Source organism: Mya arenaria, chromosome 9 (assembly GCF_026914265.1).
Source record: "Mya arenaria isolate MELC-2E11 chromosome 9, ASM2691426v1".
Lineage (NCBI taxonomy): Eukaryota > Metazoa > Mollusca > Bivalvia > Myida > Myidae > Mya > Mya arenaria.
Genome location: NC_069130.1, coordinates 45,323,618 through 45,341,562, shown reverse-complemented (window position 1 = coordinate 45,341,562; position 17,945 = coordinate 45,323,618). Strand labels below are relative to the sequence as shown.

The following is a 17,945-nucleotide window of genomic DNA, read 5'->3' as shown; positions in this document are numbered from 1 at the left end:
TTCTGAACATACACATGCACATTTATACATACGCAAAGGTTGATGTTACTTTGAATAACTCAATATACACGAAAGAACTTTTACTAAGCTATCAACAGTGTGTGTATACCACGTGATAAATTACGGCATACATGCTACGTCGGAAGGCAACATTTTGCTTAAAATAAAGACTTAAATCAAAGATAACTTTTCTTTTAAAACACTATTTTAAATGAAACAAAGGGCAGTCTAAAAAGCTTAAAGAGCCCCGCATTTGTTTTATTACTGAATTTGATAGTGATTAGTTTCATCAAACACGACAAACCTGTTTCAAAAAATAATGTTTTGACAGTGCTCCGTCAGACGGCTGTATTGTGAAAAGGTTTGTCGGAGTGTTTTAAGAAACTAAACTCTCAATCAAACTCTGGTAAAAGACCGAAGGCAGGGCTCCGTAAGCGGCGTAGACTGCGCCATGTTTCATTTAAAACGGTAAACAATATTGCCTTCCTTCGTGGCATTTATGACGCAATTTATCACGTGGTATTCACACACTGATCAATAAAGATGCCCAAATAGCGAATTGAGGATGCAATAAAGCAAATGTGCAGGTAGGAAAGCAAGATGTACAAGTCAGGATGCGAGATGTACAAGTCAGGATGCGAGATGTACAAGTCAGAATGCGAGATGTACAAGTCAGGATGCAAGATGTACAAGTCAGAATGCGAGATGTACAAGTCAGGATGCGAGATGTACAAGTCAGAATGCGAGATGAACAAGTCAGGATGCAAGATGAACAAGTCAGAATGCGAGATGTACAAGTCAGGATGCGAGATGTACAAGTCAGAATGCGAGATGTACAAGTCAGGATGCAAGATGTTCAAGTCAGAATGCGAGATGTACAAGTCAGGATGCGAGATGTACAAGTCAGGATGCGAGATGTACAAGTCAGGATGCGAGATGTACAAGTCAGGATGCGAGATGCACAAGTAAGAAAGCAAGATCTAATTTTGTACCGTACTCGTATGATGCCAAATGTCGATATAATGTGTATTGGGCACCATCCTGAGTCCCGGGTACATTTAAACCTCCAACCCTTGAATACCACGGATCAAAAATAGGGGCGGGGTACAGCTCCAGGGATAATGGTAAAAGTTTCTTAATGACATACAACAAATGAGCACTTTCTAAACACGATCATACCTAAATATCATTAAAAGAGTGTAATGGTTTACTACTTTTTTGAAAATATTTACCATTTCTGACAGCATCAGAGTCGCTCTTTTTTCTGCTGCCTCTGAAATACAACCAAAACAATAAGTTACTATGACGCATGATTTTGGTATTCGAGAAAACTGCTTGGACACACACACATACTTGAAAGTATGATGCAGATCCAAACAGTTGCACGTGGCCTACTTTAAGAAGTTGCCTGGAAAATTGTCAATTATAACCCAAGTGGATTTTTAGTTGCTATAATATGTTGAAATATCGTCTATAAATCATGATTAATAGTTGTTTTGTGTCCCATGACGTGATAAGCAGCCCATACACAGCTGTATGTTTTATGTTCAGGGTCAAGACTTATTTTACCAAACTGAGGCCACAAGCAATCTTCTTATAATAATAACATTTTCTATTTCCAAAGGCACAAATTACTTTCTATGTTTAAGAACGAGGAGCAATGCAAATCTTACATTTTTTACAAAATAGTACACAACAGGATAACGGACATTATGGGGTGTTTCAATTCATATCCAGGGGCATTATTTAACACATGTTTTTCATAGAGAATTCATGTTCAAAATTGACAAATATTAGCTTTGTCCAAGATTCAACGCAAAAACCGACACTAACTTTACCACGTTAATCTCCTATAAAGTGCTAAGCAATGAACAGAACATAATAACGACTTAGGTTTAGTGGTAAATATTTAATCAATTGCAGAAAATTCGTATCATTAACGTTCCTGAAACCAATACATATGCTCATATCTTACGTTTGTGAGTAATTGTTGGCAAGAAAAAATGCTTTGACAAATTGGCTTGGAAAACCTTACATTTAACTTAAAGCTGCACTCTCACAGTTGTACCGTTTTTCCAACTTTATTATTTTTTGTCTTTGAATGTGCAAATTAGTGCGTAAATATCTGCTTACCAGTGATGAAAGACTGCTGACAAAATATCAGATCGCATCTTTACATAGTTCCGTCCCATTGATGTTGTATGCCTCTTTCTTAAACCGCTAGTAACGGTTTAAGCCATAAAACATTACATTTGAATGGAAATATCAAGATCTGCTATCTGATCTTTTGTCAGCAGTCTTTCATCACTGGTAAGCAGATGTTTACGATAAAAAATTCTAATTCCTAGATGAAAAATAAAAAAAAGTTGGAAAACCAGTACATCTGTGAGAGTGCAGTTTTAAGAACCATAGTACAACAATGTACTTAGAATACAATCTACATTTGCAATCATTCAGTACTAGGCTTCAAGTCTCACTTTTTAGCGATGTTAACTAATTTATTGTATGTATATCCAAATGTCTAAACCTTTTTGACATTTCTGTTATCCAAAGAATGATAAAAAAATGCATTTCTCGCAAGCATAAAAGGCCGAAAGTATAAAATAAATTTAGCGCACACGACGCCATTACGAAATTTTGCACATGACAATTGAATGTTGGCTTTTATACAAATAATTTCTATTTTTTAACTTAAACTTTTTTGGAAGAAATATATTTTTTTTAAATCAGGATTTTATCAAACATTATCTGAGACTCTTATCATAATTATATACTTATTTTATTTTCTCTATTATTTAATCTTTAGTGGCACTGGGGCTTTAATTAAAAAACAACTTTCGAAGTTTAAAGGTCCGCCTACTGCCATTCACCCTATACACACTCACTGCGTCATGAGGTTGTCATTTTATTCTATACGCTCAATCCGCCCATTCTTATTCATTAATATTTTACTTTATGTCATCTAAATTTAACATAAAACTCAATTATATCGCCTAGTTCAATACCAGATACCCCGAGTAACGTAAAACCTACAACTAACAACTTATGCTGAGAACTATGACTAGCACCCTTGTACTTCACAAAATGGAGAATTTTTTTATAATTAACCCAGTTCATGACTGACGTGTGGCTCGTTAAGCAGATACCTTTACATTCTTTTATCATGTTATCCTTGTGTAATATATATCATTATGTCACTGCTTAAAGGTCAGACCTCATTTGGTCACTGCTTAAAGGTCACACATTTTAGCTTAAGTTTTTCTAAGGGCTATTCAATGGATACATACGTCACACGTCATGTAATTAGTGACGTGAGGTTACGAAACACAACTTTTATTCTCTATAATTATTATATACGTGTTTTTTTTTTAAGTTTTTCTAAGGGCTGTTCAATGGATACATACGTCACACGTCATGTCATTAGTGACGTGAGGTTACGGAACACAACTTTTAATGTCTATAATTATTATTATATCTGTGTAGGCAAGCGGATCATTATCCGAAAAATCGACGGAGTTGAAAAATACGTAACGAAAAAATTTCTCTACAATATATGTAGAAAATGTATTTTTTGTGAATGTAAGGCTATCATCGTTCAATCTCGTATATTGCTGTTAATTGTATCATGTATGTGTTTGTCTTATATTTGTGTTATTGTTATCAATAAGCTTGACTTAATAAGTCTGTTTCAGGCGTTGGACTGCCTTGGGGCCATTCGTTTGAAACACATATACCAAAGCAATGCTGTATTTATAAGTGATACGTTTTTAATCTTTGGAAAATTATTAGTACATATCTATGCGGATTTACCTTTGATTAATGCCTCGACCTCTCTTAGTATCTCCTCCCTCGACACGCCCTGTCCCGGGGGTCCAGGAGGGCCCGGGGGTCCAGCAGGTCCTTGGGGTCCAAGCTTAAAATAAGAAAAGGATGACTTATTATATTAAGTTAAGAGCTATCCGACATTCATGTACACATAAGAAATAAATTATGTTATAATGTTATTCGCACACGCATGCACGCACGCACTTACGCACGCACACACACACAAACATACACAGACAGCTATTAAAACGGTAGGGTCGGCGAATTTATCGCACAAAGAGTCGTGTAACCCGACTCTGATGTACTTTTCGGGCCTAAACAGCTAAACTTTCAAATCATGCTTCAAACAATCAGTCAGGAGCCATAATTTGTATTTAGGATAACAAGGAGTTATGTAACCTGATTGTGTGATGGCCCGGAGCAACTGTGTGAAGTATTAGGAGTTATATGTGAAAATAGCAACTTTCCCTTAAACTTTAACCGGACGCCGACGCCGACTCGAGGCGGGTAGTAAAGCCTCCTTATTCTTCAAATAGTCGAGCTTAAACGTGTTCATAATCTTATTTCTATATCATTATGCATATTAACTTTATTTCATACTGATCTCTGAATGTGATGAAAATCAATGATTTCCGAGTTCACCGAGATTATCAAAAATTTTTTACATCACATAATTTATTAGAGTGTTAAAATTGAACCAGTACAGGTAAAAAGACTTTCTAAACAAAAAATCAAAAAAGAATAATCTTTTTTTTAATGGGATTTTTTTCTGAAGATTGGAAAAAATATTGGAAAAAATATCTTATATTTTGCTTTGGGAATGGGTCCGATAGTCGGACCCGTGGGTACTATAGAAAAAAACCTGATACTCTTTCACAATGGATCTATCAACAATAAAATACCAAGAGTTCCACCGAATATACTCTTGTAATTGTCTTTCCTAATAGCTATGGATGTGTGGCTTTTCATGGAATGTCTAAATATATATTTGATATAAGCCTTGTTTGTCATGTTCTCGAGCGGTTTGAATTTGAAACTTATCATTCCTTTGTATTGACTTTAGTCTTCGTAAATACATTTAATCTTAGAACTACTTTCCAATTCTTAGGAATGGCTTGTTTTAATATGTTTATTTCTGCTGTCCAATTGCGTTTGTCTTAAAGCTTGTTTAGAATAGTGTTTGTCTCGATGTGTTATTTCTTTGCTTTAAGCAGCAACCACGTTTTATTTAATGCTAGAAACTAAAGGGCGTTCTTAGCGCTGAAAGGATGCATTAATACTATTAATTACGTGTTCTATATTAATACTCCAAATGTATGAGTAACGATGTACCACACACAGTGCAGGTTACACAATAACAACGATTACTGTGGCAACTTTCCATCGAAAACAACCTTGGATTTTTGCGGTACATCGGTCGAAGTAGTTCTTAATAATATCAATCCATTGTGGTGTTTTAGCGTGTAATTTTGATACTAAGTTAAAACTGATTCCCCTTGAAGTATATTAATTGCATAAATAACTAAGCTTCCAAGGAGTAAACGTCCTTAGATTTAAATGCTTACTTGAAATTACTACGCGATCTACTTTCAACGTAGTTAAACGTTTAAAATATCTGACATTGTTAACCGCCCATATACATCCGAGGTTGTTTTCGATTGCTATATCTAGTGCGATAAAAGTTCCAAGTCATCAATATAAAAAGCCATAGGTTAAGTGGTGGTATAGGTGTCTGCCTGTCACACAACAGGTTCCGGGATCGATCCCCACCTGGTCCCAATATCTCGGATATACTTAAGTCAAATCTTAATCTCTGTCTCAACTCATTTTACCATATAACATCAAAACTATTAAAACTCATATTAATTTTGTTTTTACATCTCTTAAGAGGTCATTTTATCATAATAAATCCTGATTGACCTTTGGTCAAGATTACAATGGAAAAATATTCTGCAGCTAAAAACTTACTTGAGTACAATCCGTTATTTTTATCCATTACTCATGTATATTTTTTTGCTCTACAAGATTTTTTCTTTGAGATTTTTTTTATCAACACATTCCATTACAAAAGTATGTTTTTACAAAGTATAAAAACTGCAAGATTTTGAATCATACTTGGTGGAATTATGTGGTAAAATGCGTTAAGTCTGAGCTTGAGATTTGACTTAAGTATTTTCGTGATATCGGGGGTCAGTTGTACTTTCATGGCCTCTTAAAATGGACTTTAATACTGGTTTCTACCCAGGAAACGGACTTGAGAGTGATTCAGAAAACTCTTAGCTCACTTCTCACTCGAGGTAAAAGAAATGAGTTTAAACTAATCCGTTAAACACTGTAAGAACGAGAACAGCGGGAAAATCGGCGTTTGTTTTATGTGGTTAACGACTGTCCGAGCACTAGAGCACTGCTTGTTGTATAAATTTATGGCATCGGTGAATAACCTTGACATATTACCAGGGCATTATTTCCTTTCCGTTTTCGTTTCTTTTTCTTTCTGTCAGACTTATGTTTGTCCAAACGGTTAGAAAACGTCAACCAGCTGCTCTTCGGATCAATCTGGCTTCTTTGGCTTGGATCTGATACCTGAAAAAGCAGCATGTGAAGGTCAAGGTCACTGTTACTAAAAATAGAAAATAAATCATTCCCCTATTTAGCTTGAGCTACGATAATCAAGCTCCTCTGACTTGGATCCGGTTGCAGCAAAAGTAGCATTTAAAGGTCAAGGTTACTATTACAAATGAACTTAAAATAAATGAAAAAAAAACATTCTGCTTTTAACTTTGAGCTTTAATTGACGTATGGATCTATATGGGTCATTTGACTTAAGCTGATAGCTGAACAATCAGAAATCTGTGAATAAGATCACCATCACTTTTACTTAAAATAGAAACAACCAAAACATTCCGATATTTAGTTTGAGCTTAAATTGACTTGTGGTGATAACAATTGCATCTTAGGACGCTTATGTGCCAATGTGATTTTGGATTGCTTTTTGAGTCAATAATGCACCAGTCAATTGTAACCACGCCTCCCAGGTCCGGGGAATAGCGGGGAATTTGACTTTCGGTTAAGCCAACCCCAGCTAAAATCCCTTTAATCCCTAAAATTTACTCGGCATTTCGGGCCACCTGAAAGGTAAAAAAACGGCCCATTTTCCCGGCTATCCCCGGTATACCCCCGAACCTGGGGGGAGGGGGGCGTGGTTACAATATACTGGTGCATAACGGTTAAGTTCAAAGACCGTTTCTGCGCTCTTTATACAGAGAAAGCTATATTTTGTTTGGTTGTTGCTTTAAACAATAGTCACGTCGAATGCGTTTTGGCTGCGTTCTCAGCAGAGGCCGTTCCAAAAACAATATTGGTCACCCATAATTGAGCGACAATCATGTCATGCCAATACGTCTTAAACATGTGAACATCATTTCTCATTTATATAGAAACAGTCATACCGAAAGAAGTTAAATCTATTTGTACTAATAGCTCCCGTACCTGGCGCTCGGCATTATACGAGGTTTGTATTGGAATGAAAATTGGGGAAGTGCGAGGTTGTGAGCGCATCACAAACCCTGTAGACTCGTCTTTCACTGACCTTTCCCAGGCGGAAACCCCGTCAGTTATTGATTAAATTGGTACATGTGTGGCATGGCTATGTATTTTTATGTTTCCTTTTGAGCCCTGACCTAGGCTGGTATTCAATTCTGGTCTAAATTGGATCTAAGAATGATGTAGCTAATCGGATTACGTGTTATAAATAACTGCCCTAAAGAGGGAATAAGGTCAATGATGTATGACCACAAGCTTTACGTAAGTTAAATATTTAATACCACCCCTGCTCTTTGCTGGTATTCAATATTTGTATTAATTGGATCTAAGATTGATGTAGCTAATCGGATTACTGGTTATCAATAACTGACCAATATAGTGAATGAAGTCAATGATGTTTGTCCACAAGATTTACGTAAGTTGAATATTGAATACCACCCCTGGCCTTTGCTGGTATTTAATACTGGTCTTAATTGGATCTAAGAATGATGTAGCTAATCGGATTACTGGTTATTAATAACTGTCCGATAGAGTGAATAAAGTCAATGATGTATAACCACAAGGTTTACGTAAGTTGAATATTGAATACCAGCCCTGCTCTTTACTGGTATTCAATATTGGTCTTAAATGGATCTAAGAATGATGTAGCTAATCGGATTACTGGTTATTAATAACTGACCAATATAGTGAATAAAGTCAATGATGTATGACCACAAGATTTACGTAAGTTGAATATTGAATACCACCCCTGGCCTTTGCTGGTATTTAATACTGGTCTTAATTGGATCTAAGAATGATGTAGCTAATCGGATTACTGGTTATTAATAACTGTCCGATAGAGTGAATAAAGTCAATGATGTATAACCACAAGGTTTACGTAAGTTGAATATTGAATACCAGCCCTGCTCTTTACTGGTATTCAATATTGGTCTTAAATGGATCTAAGAATGATGTAGCTAATCGGATTACTGGTTATTAATAACTGACCAATATAGTGAATAAAGTCAATGATGTATGACCACAAGCTTTACGCAAGTTGAATATTTAATACCACCCCTGGCCTTTGCTGGTATTCAATATTGGTCTTAATTGGATCTAAGAATGATGTAGCTAATCGGATTACTGGTTATTAATAACTGTCCGATAGAGTGAATAAAGTCAATGATGTATAACCACAAGGTTTACGTAAGTTGAATATTGAATACCAGCCCTGCTCTTTACTGGTATTCAATATTGGTCTTAAATGGATCTAAGAATGATGTAGCTAATCGGATTACTGGTTATTAATAACTGACCAATATAGTGAATAAAGTCAATGATGTATGACCACAAGCTTTACGCAAGTTGAATATTTAATACCACCCCTGCTCTTTGCTGGTATTCAATATTGGTCGTAATTGGATCTAAGAATGATGTAGCTAATCGGATTACTGGTTATTAATAACTGTCCGATAGAGTGAGTTAAGTCAATGATGTATGACCACAAGCTTTACGTAAGTTGAATATTGAATACCACCCCTGCTCATTGCTGGTATTCAATATTGGTCTTAACTGGATCTGTGAAAGATGTAGCTACTCGGATTGCTGGTTATCAATAACTGACCAATATAGTGAATAAAGTCAATGATGTGTGACCACAAGATTTACTTAAGTTGAATATTGAATACCACCCTTGCTCTTTGCTGGTATTCAATATTGGTCGTAATTGGATCTAAGAACGATGTAGCTAATCGGATTTTAGGCTGAAATGTGAATATCACGTCTTTTGCATCTTTACAAGTGTTTTGTGAAATTGTTATTTACAGGACTTGTCCCGATATATTTCATTACAATATAATAGGTTTGAACAATATGTTTTGTTTATTTTTCATTCATTTATGAAAGCGCTTTACTCATAAATTTGATGATTGTCAAATTCCAAATGGATACGCACCGAACTTCAAATGACGCATGTAATGATTAATTGCAAATAGTTTGTCTAGAAATACTTCTGATAATGTGTTAATAAACTTCAACTTCAAAATCATGGCGAATCCAAGGGTTATCTCAAAATGTCCCTAGAAACTTAAGATAAGATAACAGAAACCTGGAACTATTTCCCCGTGGGATTAAAAAGCACCGTTGTTATCAAACCAGTGATACGGGAAATCAGTAAGAATCCTAATCAGTTTGGAATACACCACTTTCGGCCTTTTTTAAATTATTTATAAACACATCAATTTAAAACGGAGAAGGTGATTCATGTGAGAATATTGCTGATTTTACAACTGAGCTAAGATGCACTTGACAAACATTTTCTAATTGGTATTTTATGAAATGTTTGTAATTTTGAACATGTGAACACTGAACAATAACTCATTGGGCCGATTGTTCCGATATTTGTCAAAGTTAACAACGTTGTTAACTTTATCGTTGTTAACTTTATCGTTGTTAACTTTATCGTTGTTAACTTTATCGTTGTTAACTTAATCGTCGTTAACTTTATCGTCGTTAACTTTATCGTTGTTAACTTTATCGTTGTTAACTTTATCGTTGTTAACTTTATCGTTGTTAACTTAATCGTCGTTAACTTCATCGTTGTTAACTTTATAGTTGTTAACATTATCGTTGTTAACTTTATCGTTGTTAACTTTATCGTCGTTAACTTTATCGTCGTTAACTTTATCGTCGTTAACTTTATCGTTGTTAACTTTAATTTTTTAAAGATCCTGAATTTTCATTGAAACTTTGAGATCTTAAGTATTTCTAACAAGATTTGAGACAACTGTGTCAGCTGTTCTCGTTTTATTCCCTATATATGCACACATCATGAAATAGATTACCTTTTCATGTTAACAAGAATGCAATAACAACGTTATTAACTTTAACAAAAGTCTGAACAATCGGCTCATGAACATATTGAAGCAATAATACTTGTTTTCAAGTGAAACCATATTTGCAATATACAGTTGAAACCCGTTTTGTCGAAGTCGTCGGGACACGTGGAAATACTTCGAGATAACGAACATTCGACCTATTATGGAAATGTGTAATATATGTTCGATAATTTGGATATCAGAGATCGACATAGCGATTTTTAAATGAAGATGCCCGTCGTGATTAACTAAGTTACAGCCCCTTATACAGTTTGTTTACTTTTTCTAAAAACTGTACAAAAACAACAAATTAAGACACGTCTTGATTTGGAACGCTTTATGCACAAGAACTGCTAAACCATGTAGAATTTTCATTACTAGGGAAGAAAATGGCCGCTAAAATATGAATTAAAAGAGAAATTCTGGGTATAAGATGTGTACGATGATAATGTAGTATGAGGGCAGGCCGAAGTAAAAATGTACGAGAGCTGGGATAAAACTTGGTGTGATGGAAGAAACATTGAAGAAAAAAACTGTTTCCAATGAATAGCTTCAGGTATAAATGACGTATAGTAGTAAAAAAAAATGTATTAAGCTTATGGGTAAATATCTATGGAATTGCCATTAGGTTTAGCTTTATTCGGTATAATTACACTTCTACAATAAATGGGGACAGACGGGCCGTCGGACACAAGGACAAAACTGCAACTTAATGTTCTTCCCAAACAAAAAACCTGTTAGCACAGTCAGTTTTGATAGAATTCAGTGTTGTTGTTTTTAAGATAATGTTTTTTGTTCTACAATCAATTTGGGTAAATAAAACGAAATAAAACGAAAAAACGGAAAACAATATAAATAAATATTTTCCTTGTTATGTATTCCGTGGCTAAAATTGAAAAAAAAAACGGGAACGGAAAAACCTTTCAATTTTTTTTCTATTCAGTCAAAAGAAAAACAATTTGTGTGTTACTTTTTCGTTTTTTATATTCAGTTGTAAAAAACACACGAAATGACGGTGCATTTATTTTACACGCAACGTTACGCTTAGGGTTCTTTAATAGCAACTTGGTCTAGGAAGTTTAAACCGGTTTGGTCAGAAACACATGTTGTTGATGATCAAGTGTTGTTCATGTACTTTTAGGTTGCACAGTCATGCTCTGATTCATTCTGTGAGATGACAAAAAGACACGAAACGGTAGTAAAATAAAACAAAAAAAAACAAAAAAACATTGTTTTCAAAACCTTCAGAATTTCGCAAATTTTGAACAAAAATCGTGTATTATATATTTATTGAAATAAGTTATTGTGTACTTTTAAAAGTGATATGATGATTATAGCACTTAATGCATACAATGACTTTACATAATTATATGGAATATTCATAACAGTGTTCATAAAACATCTTAGTGAAGCCGATGTAATTTAGTGAGAAAAATAATAAAGTTGAACCTCAAGAAAACTAACAAAGTCTTATACCCAAAACATGAACAAAATAAGTAAAAGATTCAAATAATGAAGGCGTATTAATACAGTTAGTGAAAAAGCGGGTATTTTAAAAAGTCATTGTTACAATTTCGAAAACATTTAATGTGTTGAAAAAACAACAACACTTGGTCAAGGTAGCTTTATGAAAACGACCACTGGACCAAAAGTCATGGACACACGTCCTTGTAGTTCACTTGTTGCTTATGTATGTATGCATGTATGTATGTATGTGTGTGTGTGTGTGCGTGCGTGCGTGCGTGCGTGCGTGCGTGCGTGAGTGCGTGAGTGAGTGTGTGTGTGTGTGTGTGTGTGTGTGTGTGTAAGTATTTCTTTTGACCTTACGGTCAAGGATAACACGTAAAAGTGCAAGCACTTATTTCCAACGGAGTCCTTTTTTGATGAAGGGACAGTGGTGAGATACAAGGATGTCCGGGTGCTATACCCTAGCTCTTTTTCGAAGAGACCCCTTGGCTCTTTTATGTGCTCGATGTAAAGCACCGATACACGGGGTACAACTTTCTTGGGTTAAACAAGTACTGAGAACACCACTTTTCCAAGCACTACCCTTTAAATGCCGAGCGCCAGGCAAGGAAGCTACTTGTACCAAGAATGACGCGGCCAGGGATCGAACCCACGACCTCCCGCTCCGTAGACCGACTTTTAACCATTAGGCCACGGAGACGGTTTATATAAATGCATATTCCACATACACGCTCTGATTCATTCTGTGCGATGACATTTAGATACAATGTTGGTAAAATGAAACGAAACGCTGTTCACAAGCCCTTCACGATTTTGCCAGTTTGGAACACAAATCGTGTTTAATAAGGTTATACGAAGGCTTTATGCATACAATGACTTCACATATATGGAGTATTTTTGTAAATATGATATGATGTGTATAGCACTTTATGCATACAACGACTTTACATGTATGGAATATGTATGCAAAAAAACGCACACATTACAAGATATAATAGGCTGATTTTCATAAAACATCTTAAATCATTATCTATCTCTTGTCTTTTTCCTAACTGGTGATATATGTGTTGACATTGTCCAATTCTTATGGACATTAAGCAAAATAATATAAAAACCCATAGTAATAGCTGTATATCTTAAAGCTACACAAACTGATTGTTCAGACAACGTTTTTATTTTTGGTCTTGTAATGAGCCAATTTTTGCTTAACATTTGTCTGGAAACAAGTGATATTTATAAGACCGCTGACAAAAAAGCAGGTCCTAGATTTCGTAATTACGTTTAAAAAATAAAAATTGATGTTTTATGGGTAAAAGCGTTAGTTCAAGAAAATGATTTTTTCCACAGTTTACCAATAATTGATATATGTTCTATTGTGAGTCTTAAAAGACAGAACAGAAGAGCCAAAACGACTTGATTCTGAGACATTTTTTTTTAAAAGTTCAAAATTTTCAATTTGTATTTAAAGAGTGCAGCTTTAAATCAGCATACTAAAACCTGATATTTAGAAATTAAATTTAGAACAAGTAAACAAAAACTCCTAATTGAAACTGCTAGCTAAAATAAAACAGCTCTATTAAAATGCAATAGTTTTTAGAAATTGAGATAAATAAGGTGGTGGTGTGTAAGCTTATTGGACGGTGCCCCTCAGGGCCCGTCCTAAGTAGGCACATCAGCCGAGCAAACTACAAGCCAAAGAACGCCAGTGCGCCCAGTAAATAGTTCTCATCATTGTTTTGAATACGCAGCTGATTTAAAGTGGCTGTTACATAGTTTTTTTTCTAAAATGTCTGGGCGAATAGTGAGAGAAGTGGGTCATGTATAATTTATTGACAATTGGTACTGAAATCAAATTTTTATATTGATAAATCATTTCGCCAATATTGACTACTACATGGAAATAGTTCCACTACATTACTACAAAAATGCATTCGGAATACTGAAGTACATTGTTGCTAAACATAAATAATTCAATACTTTGAACTATCGAAATATTTTAAAATATATATCATACTGTAGACTCTTTAAGTAGAATCATCAAAATATGATGTGTTAATGGCATGACCCAAAATGACCCGGTTTATCCAAGATGGCGGATGAATCAACACATGTCCGTGGAATTTCCGATGTCAAATCGGATTTAAGGCATCACACTCGAGTTTTACAATGGATTGTTAGTGCTAAAAAGGAGAATTAAAAATTATTAATTGAATAACATCATCACCTTGTGGTCAAATTGGCTGAATTTAACGCAATACAATTAATGACTGATATACATCTGGTGAAAGGTCACCCACTACTAAAAGTAAGTTGCAGTAAAACACGGAAATACAAACTTAGTGAAAATCCAAAAAAACAATGACGTCGTTTTGCTTCGTGACAATAATTGTTGCAAATATTGATGTGAAAAATAATGATAATATAAATAACTCGAAACAACTTGCATCTGCGTCACAGTTGTCATCTTTCTGCATAAAACATACATTACAGTACAGTAGGTACTTCAGATTTTCTTTAAAATTGTGATATTAATGCACCAGTCAATTGTAGCCACGGCCAACCCAGGTCCGGGGATATACGGGGAATAGCGGGTGAAATGGGTCGTGTTTATGCTTGTCATGTCGCCCCTCATTGCCTAGTCCAACTATACATTGTCGGGTGAATGCGGTGGTTTTGTCTGTTTTAAATACAGCGGGTAATTGGCCTTGCCTAGAGTCCCCGGGGTGCAGGGACTTTGGTGGGGATTTTACCAACTGTTCGTCTCCGCATGGCATGGAATCTAGCCGGTGTTGGCTGTACTGAAAGTCCAAGTCCTCGCTATTCCCAAGATCTGGGGGTGGGGGGTGAGCGTGGTTACAATTGACTGACCAGTGCATAATTTGGTTCCCTTTATGCCATGTTGATCTGATTCCTACCATGGTAAAATATTTTCTTCAACTGTAACAACACTTCAATATTAAACATTGCATTACAAAATAGGAACACGAAAGTTTCACATAATTTATCTTGAGCCAATATCATTGTTTAATCACACAAGTGTGTATAATTACACAAGTGTTTCATTAAACACTTAAATTCCGATCAGCTTCTGTCAACATAGCATTGCCATTTTGGACCTATCTAGCTGATGCGCGTCATCTTGAAGCTCAATATACATCAAGTCGAAAATTATAGATGTGTTCACTATGTGACGTGCCATATCAAAAATGGTAAAAAATCATTCAATGTACAATTATTTGAACTAAATAAACTTAGTGCTTGAAATGTCATTCTTAGCTCGGAGAAAAAGTTGGATGTGGACATGAAGACTCGCCAAAACAAAACTTGTCCAAGACTCTGAAGTTGCTGTTTATTTGGACTAGTCAAGTATTAAACTTTTCAACAAGATAAAGTTACTATAAATGATCCTGGCATTAGGACATGGAGCTAGCCTGTCTGTATTATCTGGATGGTGCTAAGCCCCTGGTGAGCCTTAAATGCCTTGATTTGAAATCTGCCACTTATTATTCTCTATCATTGTCTACACATTTTTTAGGTAAGTGTAAAATACAGTATCTTCTTGTATGTTAAAATTAACAATGGTAAAAGATAATGCATAACTTAATTGTGCATGCTGGGGATATCGATATTGTATACATGCATATAGCTTTACGGATATTTACAGTGTTTAAATAGCTCAAAAGGGTCTCACTCAATGAAAAAAAAAATCAAAATACTAGAATGTAGACAGGATTTTGACATTTTTCGGCAATTAATTAAATTCAAGGGTGTAGCCAGGCTGTACTAAATGTGAGAGGCTATGGGATGGGGAATCCCTGTAACCGTAGGAGGTTGGGGGGGGGGGGGCTGCTCCCCACGGAATTTTTTTTAAGTTATTTTTAAGGCTGTGTTAGCTATCTAGCACAGAGAAACAATGCTTACTATAGCTGATCTACCCTTTAAGGTTTTATTCTTATGTCAAAACATAACGATCGACTTTGATGCCATGTTTGACCATTTTTTTTCATTTTTCAAATTGATGTTACGCATGTGCGTAAGTGTGTAACGCTGGCTACGCCCCTGAAATTGTTCTGTTGCAATTTTGGGCAAATCATTCTCATTGGTATGCCTATCAAGCATCAAACATGTATGTCTAAAAAAGATCAATAAATTATTAAAAACAAGCCATATTACTGAAATGTTCAAGGCCAACAGTCCCTTCATCATGCATAACCCTTTTATCTACATATATTCTCCCTCCAAACAGAGACCTGGTATGTTAATTTGCATATTTAATCCAGGACATCCACATACTATAAATGCACTTCCCCCTTTGGCAGAATGTTACATTACCCTTATTCGTTATTTCAATTTATTTCTGAAGACAGCATGAACTTTTATAGAAAAGGAGTGTCAGTAATTTAGTCTGACAGTCTGTGATTTTTTTTTCAATCAGAAGGAAATTTTGCAATTTTAACATGGCCATGTTTTGACATGCTTGCACAGTGTGTGAATTGTGATCAAAATTGTGCTTGATTAATTTTGTGCTAATGCGTATATCATGGACTTGACATATTTCTTAGTTACCACATGGCTTGTTCCAAAGGGTAAAGCATTTGGAAATGTCAGTTCAAACCTGATAAATATGAAATTCTTTTCCTAATTCAATTTTGATATTTTCAAAACACCCTCTTTTTTAAAAACTTGTTTTAATAGATGTTTATGGATAAGAAGACTCTTAATTTGAACATCAACTTGTTTAGACTAAGAAATAATGAGCCCTTAAAGCTGCACTCCCACAGATTGACTATTTTAACAGCTTCTTTTATTTTTTGTTTTGGAAAGAGCAAATTATTGCGTAAATATATATGTGCAAACCAATAATAAGATATCTGATAAAATATCAGATCTTAGATTTTCATATTTATGTTCAAAAATTGATGCTTAATGGCTTAAACTGATACTAACGGTTAAAGAAAAAATGCATAAAACATCAATTTTTGAACTTAAGTATAAGAATCTATGATCTGATTTTTTGTCAGCAGTCTTATATTACTGGTTTCCATGGATTTTCGCAAAAAAATGGCTCGTTCGGAAACAAAAAATAAAGAAGTTGTCAATACTTTCAATCTGTGTGAGTGCAGCTTTAACAACAAAAATAGAACAAACCCACAATTAAGCAAATGAAATTTCAGATAGGTATAAATGAAGTGCTATCCTTAATCATTAGCAATTTCATTCTTCAAGTTTGGTTTTTCCTCAGCCTACTGTCACTCACCTGATGCACAATCCCTGCATAAGATTTTACGTCGACAATGAATTAGACAATGAGGTTGTTTTCTAAGTCAATTAAATGACCTAAAGTAACTAGCTTAATGATTAAGAAGGGCTCATTATCATCAATCACTCCACCCATTCTGAATAATGTTTATTCATAAAGATTTAATTTTTTTTCGTGTTTTTTATTTACTTGTATACTTTATATCCAGTTAAATACAGCCATCACACATTTTTTCTCTCCTAAATACACATGGGGATATCAATATAACATTGGTCTATTTCTATTGGTCAAAAAAAATGTCACGACTCCCAATATTTATGAAACACCGCTGTTGGTCAAGGACAGGTCACGCGGTGACACCACATTTTTCCATTTTCCAAATTTAAATTACAACAAAATGGCGTCTTTATTCGGATGTGATGAATATTTCAATGAATAAATAAAACATTTAAACAGGAGAACAGGTTGTCAACGTTATACTTACATTACGGGGTTAGTAGGTGACATAGTATTGGAAATATGGGGGGCAAGAATCCATATTTAGGTTCGAGCTTCACTCCACCGCAATATGGTTTCCTTTACATTGAATATCCCATATCGCGGGTTACCTACTGACCATGGAACTTATAGTATCCTTCCACATGATTTTAAACAAATTCATAGACAAAAATGTTTTTTTCAAATGACAATTTGTCATTTTGTATTCATTGTGATGAAAAAAATGTAAAATTAAATTTCCAACCAATTCTTAAGAGGAAAATGTTATCTCCTGATAAAAACTTTCAATCACGTTGGGTACTGAATGGGGTACTATATATTGGTTTAAATAGGAAATGACGTCATTAACACATAGTAATCTATGATTTCATCTTACCGGTGACCATTATGATGTCACAATTAAAAAGAGTTTAGTTTTTTGTTGTTATTCCTTTCTGCTGTACTTGATATCACCTTTATATGTATTCTTCTTACAAACAGTGTGAGAATGATCGCAT

The 17,945-nt window shown here is 34.8% G+C and overlaps 1 protein-coding gene across 1 annotated transcript in view; it reads right to left on the bottom strand.

Annotated features, from left to right (window-relative positions):
* Positions 1-17,945, bottom strand: part of LOC128203090 (adipolin-like) — a 44,109-nt gene that overhangs the window by 6,508 nt on the left and 19,656 nt on the right. Inside the window, exons 2-4 of the mRNA XM_052904360.1 lie at positions 6,280-6,408; positions 3,811-3,913; positions 1,233-1,273 (exon numbers count right to left, since the gene is read on the bottom strand). Of these exons, the coding sequence (XP_052760320.1) occupies positions 1,233-1,273; positions 3,811-3,913; positions 6,280-6,408 (273 nt within the window). The remainder of the gene's footprint in view (positions 1-1,232; positions 1,274-3,810; positions 3,914-6,279; positions 6,409-17,945) is intronic.